Source organism: Mustela lutreola, chromosome 12 (genome assembly GCF_030435805.1).
Source record: "Mustela lutreola isolate mMusLut2 chromosome 12, mMusLut2.pri, whole genome shotgun sequence".
NCBI lineage: Eukaryota > Metazoa > Chordata > Mammalia > Carnivora > Mustelidae > Mustela > Mustela lutreola.
In genome coordinates, this window is record NC_081301.1 from 3,537,680 (window position 1) to 3,551,216 (window position 13,537).

At 51.5% G+C, this 13,537-nt stretch overlaps 1 protein-coding gene across 5 annotated transcripts in view; it reads left to right on the top strand.

Annotated features, from left to right (window-relative positions):
* The window catches only part of TSC1 (TSC complex subunit 1), a 49,246-nt gene that overhangs the window by 24,347 nt on the left and 11,362 nt on the right, over window positions 1-13,537 (top strand). For 4 of the 5 annotated variants that reach the window (XM_059141284.1, XM_059141282.1, XM_059141285.1 and 1 more), the window contains 9 exons: window positions 5,342-5,517; window positions 7,086-7,201; window positions 7,508-7,619; window positions 7,936-8,054; window positions 9,836-9,905; window positions 10,383-10,487; window positions 10,770-11,328; window positions 12,289-12,332; window positions 12,941-13,107. In XM_059141284.1, coding sequence (XP_058997267.1) covers window positions 5,342-5,517; window positions 7,086-7,201; window positions 7,508-7,619; window positions 7,936-8,054; window positions 9,836-9,905; window positions 10,383-10,487; window positions 10,770-11,328; window positions 12,289-12,332; window positions 12,941-13,107 — 1,468 coding nt within the window. The remainder of the gene's footprint in view (window positions 1-5,341; window positions 5,518-7,085; window positions 7,202-7,507; window positions 7,620-7,935; window positions 8,055-9,835; window positions 9,906-10,382; window positions 10,488-10,769; window positions 11,329-12,288; window positions 12,333-12,940; window positions 13,108-13,537) is intronic. The other variant, XM_059141287.1, reaches the window with a different exon arrangement.

A 13,537-nucleotide genomic window follows, 5' to 3' on the forward strand; every position in this document is an offset into this window, starting at 1 on the left:
CAAGAAGACAGTGCAGGGACGAGGGTGATGGCCCGCCACATGCCTGTCTATTTGCCCGCCTGCCGGATCCGTGCCTTGTGCAGAACCTCCCATCCCCTGTGTCTCCTGCCTCTTTTCTGGGTTTGCTCTTGTCTTCGGGGAGTGTACCTTCCAGCAGCCATGTGGTTGGTACAGACTTCCGGGCCCTTCATTCTGCAGCCTGAAGGCTTTATTCAGACATCGCGTCTTGCTGCCAGTGCTGCTGCTGTGACCCCAGGCTCTTCTTCTTTCTCATGGCTGTGTTGGCCGTGTTGGCTGTGTTTTTCTCTGTGGGAGCCGGTAGAGCCCTCCCTGTATTCTTCTCATGTTCCAACATTGCCTCGTCAGAACTTACTCTCCTTCTTTAATCTGGAAACTCTTTCTTTCACGTTCTAGGAAAGTTTCTCTAATTATCTTGTGCTTGATTTCCTTCCTTCCGATCTGTCTGTCTGTCTGGAGCTGCTGGGATGTCGATCGGGGCCTCCTAGAGTGTCCTCTACTTTTCTTTGCTCTCCTGTTTTTTTCTCTCTGCTCTTTTGTTCTTTCTGAAGGTTTCCTCATCTTTAGCTTTTAATCCTGTTGTAAGTTTCCTTCCTCGTGCCTTGTTCTGGGCATCTAAGACCTTTTCATGGGTCTCTCAGTGCTCCTCTTTGTAGTCGCCTGTCTTAGGTCTCATGGATGCGCACATCTTCGAGTATCTGGGAGTTGTTTGTTCCCCGTGCAATCCGTACACTGTCTTTCTTTTGAAGTCTTTGAGGCTTTCCGCAAAGATCTGGTAATCTGCGGGTGTCTGGGTAGGGTGACCAAAAAGCTGTCCACAGGGTGGGACTTGTCACCTCTGAGCTTCCTGGGTATGTGTGTGTGTGACGTGTGTGTGTGTGTGTGTGTGTGTGTGTGTGAGAGACGTGTATGTGGTTGTGTGTGTGTGTACGTATCTGGCTGCCGCTGGAGGGAAGAGCCTGGTGGTGAGAGAGGTTAGTGGTCTTGGCATTCAGAATGGACATGGCTCACTTAAGTGTCCTCAACTATTTCTGGAATAGCTCAGTCCCGAAAATCTGTTTTAGTCTCTCCAGAGAATAGCCCAGATTTCTGCTGCCCAGGAGTGTAGAGGTGGGAAGGGGATCTCGGGACCCTCAAACAGTTCTCACCCCGTCTTCCCCGCGCTAGCTGTCCTCACCTACCTGCCGTTTAGCTCCCGTGCCAGAAGTACTTGACGGGTAAACATTTTCTAATATATGTATATATTTATTTTATTTTCTTTTTTATTTATTTGACAGAGAAATCCCAAGTAGGCAGAAGCAGGCAGAGAGGCAGGCCGATAGAGAGGGAGAAGCAGGCTCCCCGCTGAGCAGAGAGCCCGGTGTGGGGCTTAATCCTAGGACCCTGGGATCATGACTTGAGCCGAAGGCAGAGGCTTAACCCACTGAGCCACCCAGGCACCTCAACGTGTAATTTTTTAGCTTTTTAAGGATCCTGCGGTGTAAGTCAGGTTGACTTTTAGGTTTGAAACAATGGGAGCTTAGGGTTCTGCTTCCTTGGATGTGCTACATAGGTTGCCTCTGGCCTGTCTGCTTTCTAGCTTTTGGAGCCTGTCGTGCTGCTCTGTCTTTGCCCATTCTCCTCCTTCCCATAGGTTTATATTTAAAAACAACCGAATCCATACTGTAGACTTGGTAGGTTGGGGAGGTTGTATAATTGGATGCATATGTTCAGTCTGTGATACTAACTTGGAAGGCTCCAGGCCAGCCTAGAGAGCCTCGCTTCCAGTGGTAGGCAGGGGTCATCTGGCTTTCGAGGAAAGCTCTATCACAAAAGACAAGAGACCAAGATAGGGGCGCCTGGGTGGCTTAGTCGGTTAAACACCTGCCTTTGGCTCAGGTCATGATCCCAGGGTCCTGGGATTGAGTCCCTCCTTGGGCTCCCTGCACAGCGGGGAGTCTGCTCTTCCCTCTGCTTCCCTCCCCGCTGCTTGTGCTCTCTCTTTCTCAAATAAATAAAATCTTTAAAAAAGAGAAAGAGAGAGAGACCAACATAAAGAGAAGGAAAGGGAGCTAGAAAGAAACATAATACAGAGAGAGGAGGAAAGTATCTGAGTAGCCACTGAGATGGGGCATTTGAGTACATGCAGAGGTCAGAATGCCATGGAGGGAAACATTCAGAGACAGAGAACCCTTGAAAGTGAAAAATGACTTCAACAAAAGAACTAGAAGGTAGAGTTAAGACTGTCTCAGCAGAATCAGTGGATAGAGATGAGTTTTCTGAGCAGAGAACTAAGAAACTTAAAATAATCAGTCCAAGAAGCCAACATTCAAGGAAAAAGAGCTATAGAGAGGAGAAAACTTTTGTGAAAACATAATAGAAGAAAATTTCCAATACAAGTATGAAAAATACGAAGAAATATAGCAATCAGGATATTGAAGGACATGCCTGTCCTGATCAAAGGGGCTTACCTAGCGCCCAGCTTCCGTGACACTTACCTCCCATAGACCCCCTTCTCAGCTAGCGACTGGGGCCTGCGCTCTATCAGAATGAGAGTGGAATCCGGTGAGACTGAGCCCAGGAGGCAAGGGGGACTTGACTTTGGATCGTGGTCACGGGAAGTCTTTGGGTAACACTGCATAGCAGCCCTCCGAACAAACCAGTCTCGGCGGAGTGAGAGAGAGAGGCCTCCAGAGGGGAGCTAGTGCGGCGGGGGTCGGGGGGTAATTCCGGTGCTTATTTGCACAGCGTCGTGTAAAAGTTGTATCAGGCCTTGTTTCAGAGCTGTTGAGTCCGGTTAGGAAGATTGTAATAGAAACACAGAGGACTCAGGACAAGAAACAGAAAAATCCAAACTCCAGGATAAACTGAGTCTAACAGAAAAGGAAATCTTATAGTTCACTCTAATTTCTGAAAACTAATTTTGAAGAAAGCAAAACTATGATCCGTCTGCTGAGAGCAGGGGGGAGGGAGAAGGATTTTCGGAAGCGGCCTGCGCCCTCGCTGGCCCTAGTAGCAGTCTGCAGGGGATGGGGACAGTCCGTATACGGGAAATTCAGAGCGTAGAGCGTATTCTTTCAAAATAATATGCAGGCGGGGTACCGGTTCCGACGACAGACCGGGGAAGTGGTTGAGGGGAAGGACGCGGGAGGGACCTTTTATCTGACTCTTTAAACAGCCCTGTTTCATCAAATGCAAGATGTCACGGAGCCCTTCTATTTTGGGTTCGTCTGAGAAAGAAAAAAATGCCACAAAAACTAACACACAACTAATTAGATCTGACTTCTCAGTTTCAGAGACATTGGATGTGAAAAATGCTTTTAAGAACCAAGGAAATAGCATAAGTCCGATTAACTCAGACATGTAAATGTATATTCTACTGTGTTGTGAGTCCACTGGATTCTCTAAAAGCGAGGCTCCTGCGTGTACGTAAGCGTCCTGACCCGTGCTGTCCCCTCACCCCTCGCCCCTGGTGCCGGGAGTACCTGGGGAGGCGGCCGCCCTTAGCACGCAGGAACCCCGGGCAGGGAGCACCCGCTCAGACTGCAGGGGCGGTGCTGATGCGAAAGGGTTTGCCCCTAGGGATGCTGCCCGTGCCCTGGGGACTCTCTGGTTCTGTATTTGGTATCCCATCGTCACCGTCTCAGATCAAGTGGTGCGTTTTCTAGAGCAATTGTATGGAAGCTGATGTTTTGTTGGGGTAAATCCATGGCGTGCCCTTAGTGCAGTGCTGATTTTTCTGTGAAATTTGGAACATGAAAATGAGTCTTGCTGGATTCCTGCTTTCTTGGATAACTGGATAGCGAAATTACGCCGTCTTAAAGTTCATACTGGAGCAGGTCCCTGGTGTATTCATTATTAGGGCTTTGTAGACCGCTTGGCAAATACTGGAGAGGTGAGAAGGGAAAGGACATCGCCCATGACTTTCGGGTCTTTTAATCTGAACACTTGGTGCCCTCGTCTCTCTCTCGTGGCGTAGCTCTGAGTAGTTTTGAATCTTTGTCGGAGCTCACTATCCTGACCGTCTTAAACCACTGAGTCTTGTAAACACGACTTTTAATATCAGCTTTAGGGGGTGCCTGGGTGGCTCTGTCGTTAAGTACCTGCCTTCAGCTCAGGTCATGATCCCAGGGTCCTGGGATCGAGCCCACGTTGGGCTCCCTGCTCGGCGGGAAGCCTGCTTCTTCCTCTCCTACTGCCCCTGCTTGTCTTCCCTCTCGCTGTGTCTCTCTCTGTCAAATAAATAAATAAAATCTTTAAAAATAAATAAAATAAAATCAGCTTTAGGGAGGTATGGTTGACATACAATAAAATTCATCCGTTTGTTAAGTTTTGACAAGTGTCACACTCACGATACAGAATGTGTCATATGCCCACAAGGTTTCTCCGTGTCCTTTGTGGTCAGTCTCTTTCCTGACACTTGGCAGCCAGTGACCTGCTGAGAGCTTTTTAGGATGGTGTAATAATTTTTCTTCTATAGAATATATCCCCTTGGTGTGATTTTGGGTTCTTTTCTTTTTTCTGTGATGAGCTGTGCTGAGCATTGTTGTGTATCTTGCCGTGTGTTGATTTCCACAGGCTTAAATCCTAGAAGTGGAACTGTGGGTCATATGACAGGAATCTTTGGCTGATTTAAAAAAATGTCCTCATGGACTTCCTCGAGGTTTGAGTCTTTCTGCGCCATATTGCCGGTCTAGAGATGGGGTAGGACCCCCTAGGCTTTGACAGGAGACCTTAAATCCCACCGCAGCCACCAGCAGCTTCCAGGCCTCCCCGGACCTTTGATGACCTTTGGTCTGGGGGAGAAGCTCCCCCAGTGACCGGCATAGTTTGTGCTCTCTTTGGAGGCTCTGCCCAGTTGTTTGTTGACATTTTCGCTTCGGATGAGGTTCTGATAACCTGATATGCCCAGTTTATTTTTATTTTTATTTTTATTTTTTTTTAAAGATTTTATTTATTTATTTGACAGAGAGAGATGACAAGCAGGCAGAGAGACAGGCAGAGAGAGAGGAGGAAGCAGGCCCCCTGCTGAGCAAAGAGCCCGATGCGGGGCTCGATCCCAGGACCCTGAGATCATGACCTGAGCTGAAGGCAGCGGCTTAACCCACTGAGCCACCCAGGCGCCCCATGATATGCCCAGTTTAAACAGGGAAGGTGGAGGTTTAGAAAATGGATGCCTGATTCTTAGTAAGCACGGTGTAATGCTTGGGCTGGTGGGGTTCTTCTGCCTTGTCCGTCGCTAATCCTGGCTCTGTGCCTGGCCTTGCATTAGCATTCTTGAGAGTTGGGTGTTTGATTAAATGGATTACAGCTTGCCTTTCTTAACTGTCGTTGCCTCTTCTAGGTGGAAGAGATTAGAAACACACGATGTTGTAATAGAGTGTGCCAAAATCTCTCTGGACCCCGCAGAAGCCTCATACGAAGACGGCGACTCCGTGTCCCCGCAGGTGTCCGCGCGCTTTCCTCATCGTGCGGCCGATGTGGCCGCCAGCCCTTATGTCGACACGCAAAATAGCTGCGGTAAGAGTGACCTCGGCTTTGTCTCTGGAAAGCATGGCTCATTTATATCCGCTTAATTTTTCTTTTCCTGGGGTGAGACTCACTGCAGCATCTAGGAACTGTTTCCCAGATGCTGAAAATTAAAGCCTCCAGTTTCTCCTGACTAACCCCTCTTTCAAGTTTAATTCGGAGCCCCACATCTTTGGCCTCCTACCCGACAGTACGCCAGTGGACCAGGGATGGGTCTTTAACACAGAACGAGGTGTATGGACCTGAGGGTTTGCTTTCCTGGAAGCACCCTGACAGGGGGTCTTTGTTTCAGACGCTTGCAGTGAGGCCCCTAGGCTGCTGCACTCACGGACACAGTTTGAGTGAATCTGGACAGTTGAGAATTGGTTTCTAGAGAAGCCAGGCTTATCTGTAGGTACTACCGATTAGGGGTGTCATCCAGGCTGTGCTTTTTCAAGTTGCCCTGAAGTTTTTAACTTGACATCAGACCTTCCTGAACTTGGGGAGTCTGGATGGCTGTGTTGGTTGAGTGTCCGACTTGATTTTGGCTCAGGTCATGATCCCAGGGTCCTGGGGTTGAGCTATGAGTTGGGGCCACACTCTGGGGGGGGTCTGTTTGACATTCTTGCCCTCTTTCTCTCCCTCCTCCTCCCCCTCCCCGCTCGCTCTTGCTCAAATAATCTTTTAATAATCAATTTTTTTTTTTAAAGATTTTATTTATTTATTTGACAGAGAGAGATCACAAGTAGGCAGAGAGGCAGACAGAGAGAGGAGGAAGCAGGCTCCCCACCGAGCAGAGAGCCCGATGCGGGACTCGATCCCAGGACCCTGAGATCATGACCTGAGCCGAAGGCAGCGGCTTAACCCACTGAGCCACCCAGGCGTCCCTAATAATCAATTTTTAATAAATAATCTTTTTTGGGGAAAGATTTTATTTATTTGACAGAGATCACATGTAGGCAGAGAGGCAGGCAGAGAGAGGGGAAGCAGGCTCCCCGCTGAGCAGAGACCCCCCTGATGCGGGGCTCGATCCCAGGACCCTGGGATCAAGGGTCTTTCTTCAGAGACCAATGTCCTGAGCCGAAAGCAGAGCCTTTAACCCACTGAGCTACCCAGGTGCCCCTAAATAATCCTTTTTAAAGATTTCATTTATTGGACACAGAGCGAGCAACAGAGAGAGAGCAAGCATAAGCAGAGGGAGCGGCAGGCGGGGGGAGAAGCAGGGTCCCCGCTGAACAAGGAGCCTGATATGGGGCTTGGTCCCAGAACCCTGGGATCATGACCTGAGCTGAAGGCAGACAGATGCTTAACCGACAGAGCCACCTAGGCGCCCTAAACAAAGAAAAACTTAAAAACCAAACCAAAGAACAACCTTACTGAGCTATTTCCAAAGAACACTTAAAAAGGCATTTAAGTGTTACTTTGTCCCTACGACGTCAGCAGTCCCCTCAGTTATCTAAGAAATATGAGCATTATCGTATGGTTTGGGGGCCGTTTTTTCCCCCAGAATCATCTCAAACCGCACACTGATCATCTCAAACCGCACACTGATCTCGCATACTCTTTGCCTTTCATTGTAGGGAGTGCTACCTCGACCCCGTATTCCAGCGCTCGGCTGACGTTGTTAAATACGCCCGGGCAGCCACCTCAGACTCTGAGTCCCCCATCGACACGGCTGTTGACTGAGCCGCCACAAGTATGGTGTGAAAGAGTGCGCCTGCTTGCTTCTCTGCGTGCTGGTGAAGCGGACCATTGGGGTCGGGAGTTAGCATCTGGTTGGGATGATCTCATTGTGCTCATTTTAGGAGTTATTTTTAAGGAAAGGTGGTATTAGGAACGGTGGTTACTGTTGCCACTTGGGTTTCTCTTGGAGTCTAGATTTACAAAATGCATCATAATAAAGTTTTAATAAGATGAGTTTTTCTGTCCGGTCATGAGTACAGGCCTTTAGGGGTGCCTTGGTGCTCTTTCTCACTGCTGACCCGCCTCATTAACTCCCCAGGCTGCTCTCTGGAGCCCATCTTCGGTTTGTGGTATGACCACTCCTCCAACGTCTCCTGGAAATGTCCCACCTGATCTGTCACACCCTTACAGTAAAGTCTTTGGTACAACTGGTATGTACGTCTGAGGTGGGATTCGGTGGGATTCGGAGGGTCGGTCTGGGCCTGCTGTGTGTGACGAGGGACTGTCTCTTAATCCAGCAGTGAGTTTGGGGCTGCTTGCAGCAGTCAGCCTGTGGTTGACAGTTCATACAAAGCTTGGGGGTTTTCTGAACCTAGAAAGTGAACCAAAAAAAAAAAAAAAAAAAAGACTCAAGCTGCCTAGAAAGTTCACTCTAGTGGCTTTCTTCATTGTCGCAGGCAGGTTGAAAAGATTCAGTTTTCTAATAGGCTTGGTGATGGTGTGTATGTTGTCCTTGCCTGTGAGCAGGTGGAAAAGGAACCCCTCTGGGAACCCCAGCAACGTCTCCCCCTCCCGCCCCGCTCTGCCCCTCGGACGACTACGTGCCCATTTCCCTGCGGCCGGCCACAGCCACACCCCCCAAGAAGGTACGTGCCGGCGTGTCTGTGCTCCCTCTGCCCCAGCTCGGTGACCCACATGCGGCCTCACTTTGGGTGCGAAGCTCGTTATGTCAGATGGAATTTGGACCGGGTATGTGGTGGGTTTGGATCAGGGCAACTGAATATAGACTCGCGAGCAGCTCTCAGAGTGTTAACTGCTTACCCTGGAGCTCCAGAAGCCTTTCGGGGGACCCAGGAGCTCGACGGCTTTCGTAGTAATACCAACCTGCCCTTTCCCTCTTGACCGCGTTGGCGTTTGCACTCGTGGTACAGAGCGATGCGGGGGAGAAGGGCCGGCCCCCAGCACAGATCAGGGCTGGCACCAAACTGTCTGGTGCATGCCGCCTTCTGTCACGTGTGTCTTCGGTTTGAAAGTACAAAAGATAAAAAAGCCAAAATGCCAGTGCCTTAAGAGTGTTCATGGAAAGGAGTAAGAAGGATTTATTTTAGTATATCGTGACCCTTGAGGACATACCTATTTGATATTCTTTGAGAGAAAATAGGGGAATCCATCACAGACCCTGGTGCTGTGATGTGAGTTGATGGCTAGACCAGCTGTGTTTCTCGGGGAGCGCCAGTGTGATGTGAAGGGACAGCCGACCGACGGCCGATGCTTGTTTAGACCCGGGCGTGGGACAGGCTGCTGCTTACGTGACCAGCTGTCACTTCAAAATAAACAATGGACAGGCTTTGCTGCTGGTGGCAAAATTCAGTTTTCAGGTAAAACTAGAGTACGACAGACCTGATCTTTGTCGCTATGAGCTTGATGGTATCCCGAGACTTTTGTGAAGAGATTGAAAAGTTCTAGGGAGCCCGGTGAATAATCGAGTTTTTTATGTCATATGGTGAATATTTCCACACTGGGAAGCCCAAAGGGGCGAGTCAGGATCTTCTAAGTGTCCGGTTGTGCGATGGTCCAGAGCCGCTATAGGCAAAAGTGCAGAGCCCAGAGTCCCCCCGTGGTCTCGAACACGTGGCCTGCTTTCAGATTTCACGTGGTAACCCCTGAGAAATGACTCCTTGTCAAGTCATCAAAGGTTAAGTCATTTTATAACTACTTAACACTGGGGCTTAGAAGTTCCTTCGTATGCTTTAGCCAAAATAACACAGTGCAGCAGCTTGAGCGCAGAGGCTGGTCTGAGCTTCCGGCTTCCTTCCATTCGGCCAGACACAGAAGAGGGAGCACACGAAGGCAGAAGAGGTTCACTCATCTCACTGACTTTGTGTGTATTGTTGTGGAAACTATAGTTATTTTTCTTAAGAATTTGTATCATTTATGTTTACATATAATGGATTTATTATTGTTATTATTATTTTTAAAAGATTTTATTTATTTATTTGAGAGAGAGACAGTGAGAGAGAGCCTGAGAGGTGAGAAGGTCAGAGCCCCGTGGAGCCTGGAGCCTGATGTGGGACTCGATCCCGGGACTCCGGGTTCGTGACCTGAGCCAGACAGTTGCTTAACCAACTGAGCCACCCAGGCACCCTGGATTTATTTTTTTTTAAGTGAAGTAGTAAACATTTTTAAAATGTTTGTTTTGATTTCTAGTGTAGTAACTGTACTAGAACCACATAAATAAAAGCTCATGGGACTCCTGGTTTTTAAGACTGTGAAGGTACTTGAGACCAAACAGTGCTTAAACCACTGAGCCAAATGTTAAACTCTTTTATAATGTGTTAAAGTTTAGATTTTTAGGATATGTCTTTTACACAAGAGCACACATACACAGTTTTCTGCCTGATGACATAAGTGGTACCTATCTTTTCAGGAAGAAAAAACAGATTCAGCAAGGCCCTGTCTACATAGACAGCACCATCTCCCAAACGACAGAGGACTAGGTAAAGTCTCTGCGTAACCCTAGACCTTGCTTGTCTCTTCTTGGGTTGTGTGTGCAAACAGGGAAATTCGGGAACACCACACACTGATGAAGGCCAGAGGTAGTGAGGCGTAATTAAGTCCAAAAACCAACCTAATAATAACATCAAAAAAAGCCCTTAAGTTCTTGCCGTGAAGTACCTGTTACGTGCATTTTGAGCCGGTCAGGTTGTGGTGTTTAGCTGATCTCTCAGGTGTTGAGAATGGAGAATTTTATTTTCTGTGGGGTTATGGTTTTCAGTACCTTTAATTAGATTCCCTGCAGTAGCCTCGTGTTCTGGGGCCGCTCTGGGGCGGGGGCGGGGCGCGCTGGTTCTAGTCTCTTCGCCTCACACGGCAGGAAGAAGGCTTACGGACTCCATCCACGCGGGGCGAGCGCTTTCACAGTTGGGGGGTTACTGTGTAGTTCTTTGACTTGAGCTGTTTTCGTTTCTCCTTAGAAGAGCTACCTGGCAGCAAAGGTTCTGTCGCTCTAAGTGACCTTCCAGGGTTTTTAGGAGACCTCGCCTCCGAAGAGGACAGCATCGAGAAAGCTAAAGAAGAAGGTAGTGTGAGGGTTCTGGGCTCGTACGAGATTACTGCGAGATGGTAAAGCTCTCAGCGCGCCCTGAAACCGGGACCGAGTGTCAGCTCTCCCAGGCTTGCTTGGTTTTTCTTCTCTTGGGGGAAGAAGGTGGGAGGTGTATTCTGGGTCCTATGCCAAGGAAAGGGGTGGCCCTTTAAGTGTCGCACCGTGTGGCCCTTGGCAGCACACAGCCCTGCACGGCCTGGCCGTACCCAGGTAGCCCGTTCACAGTGCTGGCTCTTGTCTCTCTCCCTCCCCTCAGCGGCCATCTCTAAAGAACTGTCCGAGATCACGACGGCCGAGACTGAGCCCCTGGTTCCTCGAGGAGGCTTTGACTCTCCCTTCTACCAGGACAATCTCCCGGGCTGTCCTCGCAAGAACCATTCGGCCACCTCTGGCGCTCAGGGCGCCAGTGTGAACCCTGAGCCTTTAAACTCCTCCCTGGACAAGCTTGGGCCTGACACACCAAAGCAAGCCTTTACTCCCATAGACCCGCCCTGCGGAGGCGCCGCCGAGAGCCCTGCCGGGCACAGGGAGCGCCAGACTTCGCTGGAGACCAGCATCCTCACTCCCAGCCCTTGTAAAATTCCGCCTCAGAGGGGAGTGGGGTTTGGAAGTGGGCAGCCTCCCCCTTACGATCATCTTTTTGAGGTGGCATTGCCAAAGACCGCCCATCATTTTGTCAGCAAGAAGACCAAGGAACTGTTAAAGAAAGCAAAAGGAAACGCAGAGGAAGACTATCCGCCCTCGCCCTCCCCCGCGGAAGTCCTGGACAGGCTGGTCCAGCAGGGAGCGGACGCACACAGCAAGGAGCTGAGCAAGTAAGGCCCCGCCGCGGCGACCCTTCTCTCCCCGCGCCTGCGGCAGGAGGCTCGGCCCGAGCCCGAGGGGAGTGGGGCTCATCCTCTGTGCTCACGGCGGCGGCCGGCTGCCCTCTGTCCTTCCAGCCGCTGCCTTTGCCCGTGCGCGGCCGCCAGCCGCAGCGGGGCTGTCCTGCAAGGGCGCTTGGGCGAGCTCACCCGGGGGCTGCCCTGCGGGGCTGTGTGCTCTGAGAGCGTGAGGGGGGGTGTCTGGTATCCGGGTGACCTAGGAATCCCTGTCCCGGTGTGTCCTCCTGCAGCCGTAGGTAATGCCGTTCCTCTGATGGAAAGCAAGTCAGTGGTTCAGGGCGAGCCCTCCCGCACGCCCGCGCTCGCGCACCGGCTTGCCTCCCGGAGGCCTGAGCCGCTGTCCCCACCCTTCCTCTACAGCCTTTTCCAACCCCGTTATTGAGGGTGGGGGCGAGGGAATCCCACCAGTTCCAGGGTTCGAGTCCTTGGCTCTTGCTAAACAAGGTCTTGGTTTTAATTTTTCTTCAACGTCATGATCTCAGGTGGAATTTGACAGCGATTTCTCTTGTTGAGTGAGATTTGGTGTAACGGGCTCAGGTACATGGCACCTCAGGTACACGGCTCAGGTACACGGCACATTGAGTAGAAAGTAGCTGGCAGTATGTTGGGGCGCTCCGTCGCCTCGGAGAGCCGAGCAGAGATCGGCCATGGCACGAGCTCCAAGGGAGGACGTCTGCGCCCTGGGGAGCTGGTCGTGCTTGGTGGGTGTGCTGGTCCCCGTCCGCTGTGCACCGCCACCTCTGAGACCCTGGGCACCTGGGTACTGAAGCTTCGTTAGGCTGTTGCTGCTTTTGACTGCAAGGAATGATCCAGCCTTGCGGCAATGAACAGCCCCGAGAAGGCTGTCCGGGCGAGCTCGGTAACTTTGTCCCCCCGCACCTTCCTTCCTAGGTTGTCTTTACCCAGCAAGTCTGTCGACTGGACCCACTTTGGAGGTAAAGTTGTTACTTGCACTCCAGACCAGCCCACGTGGATCCTGCGTGCTTGTCGCCTTTTCTGTCCTTGGAGGAGGCGTGCCCTGTAGGAACAGGTCCCCCTTGGCTGCTGGTCCAGCCAGCGTATCTCCTTGGCCCCTAATACCTCAGATGTTGCAAAGCTAGCATTTTCTACTTCTGGAAAATGGCACGTAGCAGGTGCTTGAGGCTGGAAGTGCAGAAAGCGCCGACCTCGTGCTTGGCTTTCGTAGGAAAGAGCCCAGTGAGGTCGGTGGCGGGAGCTGGGCCCCGGGGAGGACATAGCATGGGGGGCAGGAGGGCGCCTCGAAGAACTGTACGTGTGGTTTGGGTGTGCGGGGAGGAGTCAGGAAGCTCTCAGGAGCCCTCCCACCTTCTAGCATCTTGTGCTCCTTCAGAGGGCGGCCGGTAGTCAGTCCCCCTCCCCTCTCCTGACACACGACCGTCGCTGAGACGCAGGCGGCCTTTGCCGAGGGAGCGGGGACTTGTTGCTGTGAGAAGCGCGGTTCGGAAGCTGGCTGACCTGGGCGGGCGTGACGGAACCGTCTGTAAAAGGCCTCTCTGCCACCCTCCCTCTGCTTTAAAATCAGGCTCTCCTCCCTCAGATGAGATCCGCACCCTCCGTAACCAGCTGCTCTTGCTGCACAACCAGTTACTGTATGAGCGTTTCAAGAGGCAGCAGCATGCGCTCCGGAACAGGCGGCTCCTCCGCAAGGCGGTCAAGGCGGCGGCCCTGGAGGAGCACAATGCGGCCATGGTGAGCCCCCGGGGCCCACGGGCAGGGCTCGCCTCGGGCTCGGGGGTTCGCGCCGGCTCCATCTTCTGGAAGGAGCGGCTGCCGGCTCAGGCCCCAGGTGTCCGGTCCCAGCTCCATGCGCCGCCGCGGCTCGGGGTGGTCGCTCGGTCTCTAAGGGTGACCGAATGACCCTGGTGAGACAAGTGGCTTCCGTGTGTACTTGTGATAGCCTACGATGGTCACAGAGTCAGAGGCGCGATTTTATTCCTCCAAATGCAAAACCAGCTCTCCTGAAGCTGTTTTGTGACAAAAATCTCACAGCACCTGGGGGAGCCAGTCAGATTGAGGGGCTCTGTCGTTCCTCTCCTCAGAGAAGAGAAGCCTCCGCAGCCTCTGTTACCATTCCGCGAAACGGGGTGGAGGGGGCGAACCGGCAGCCACTTTGCAGCCG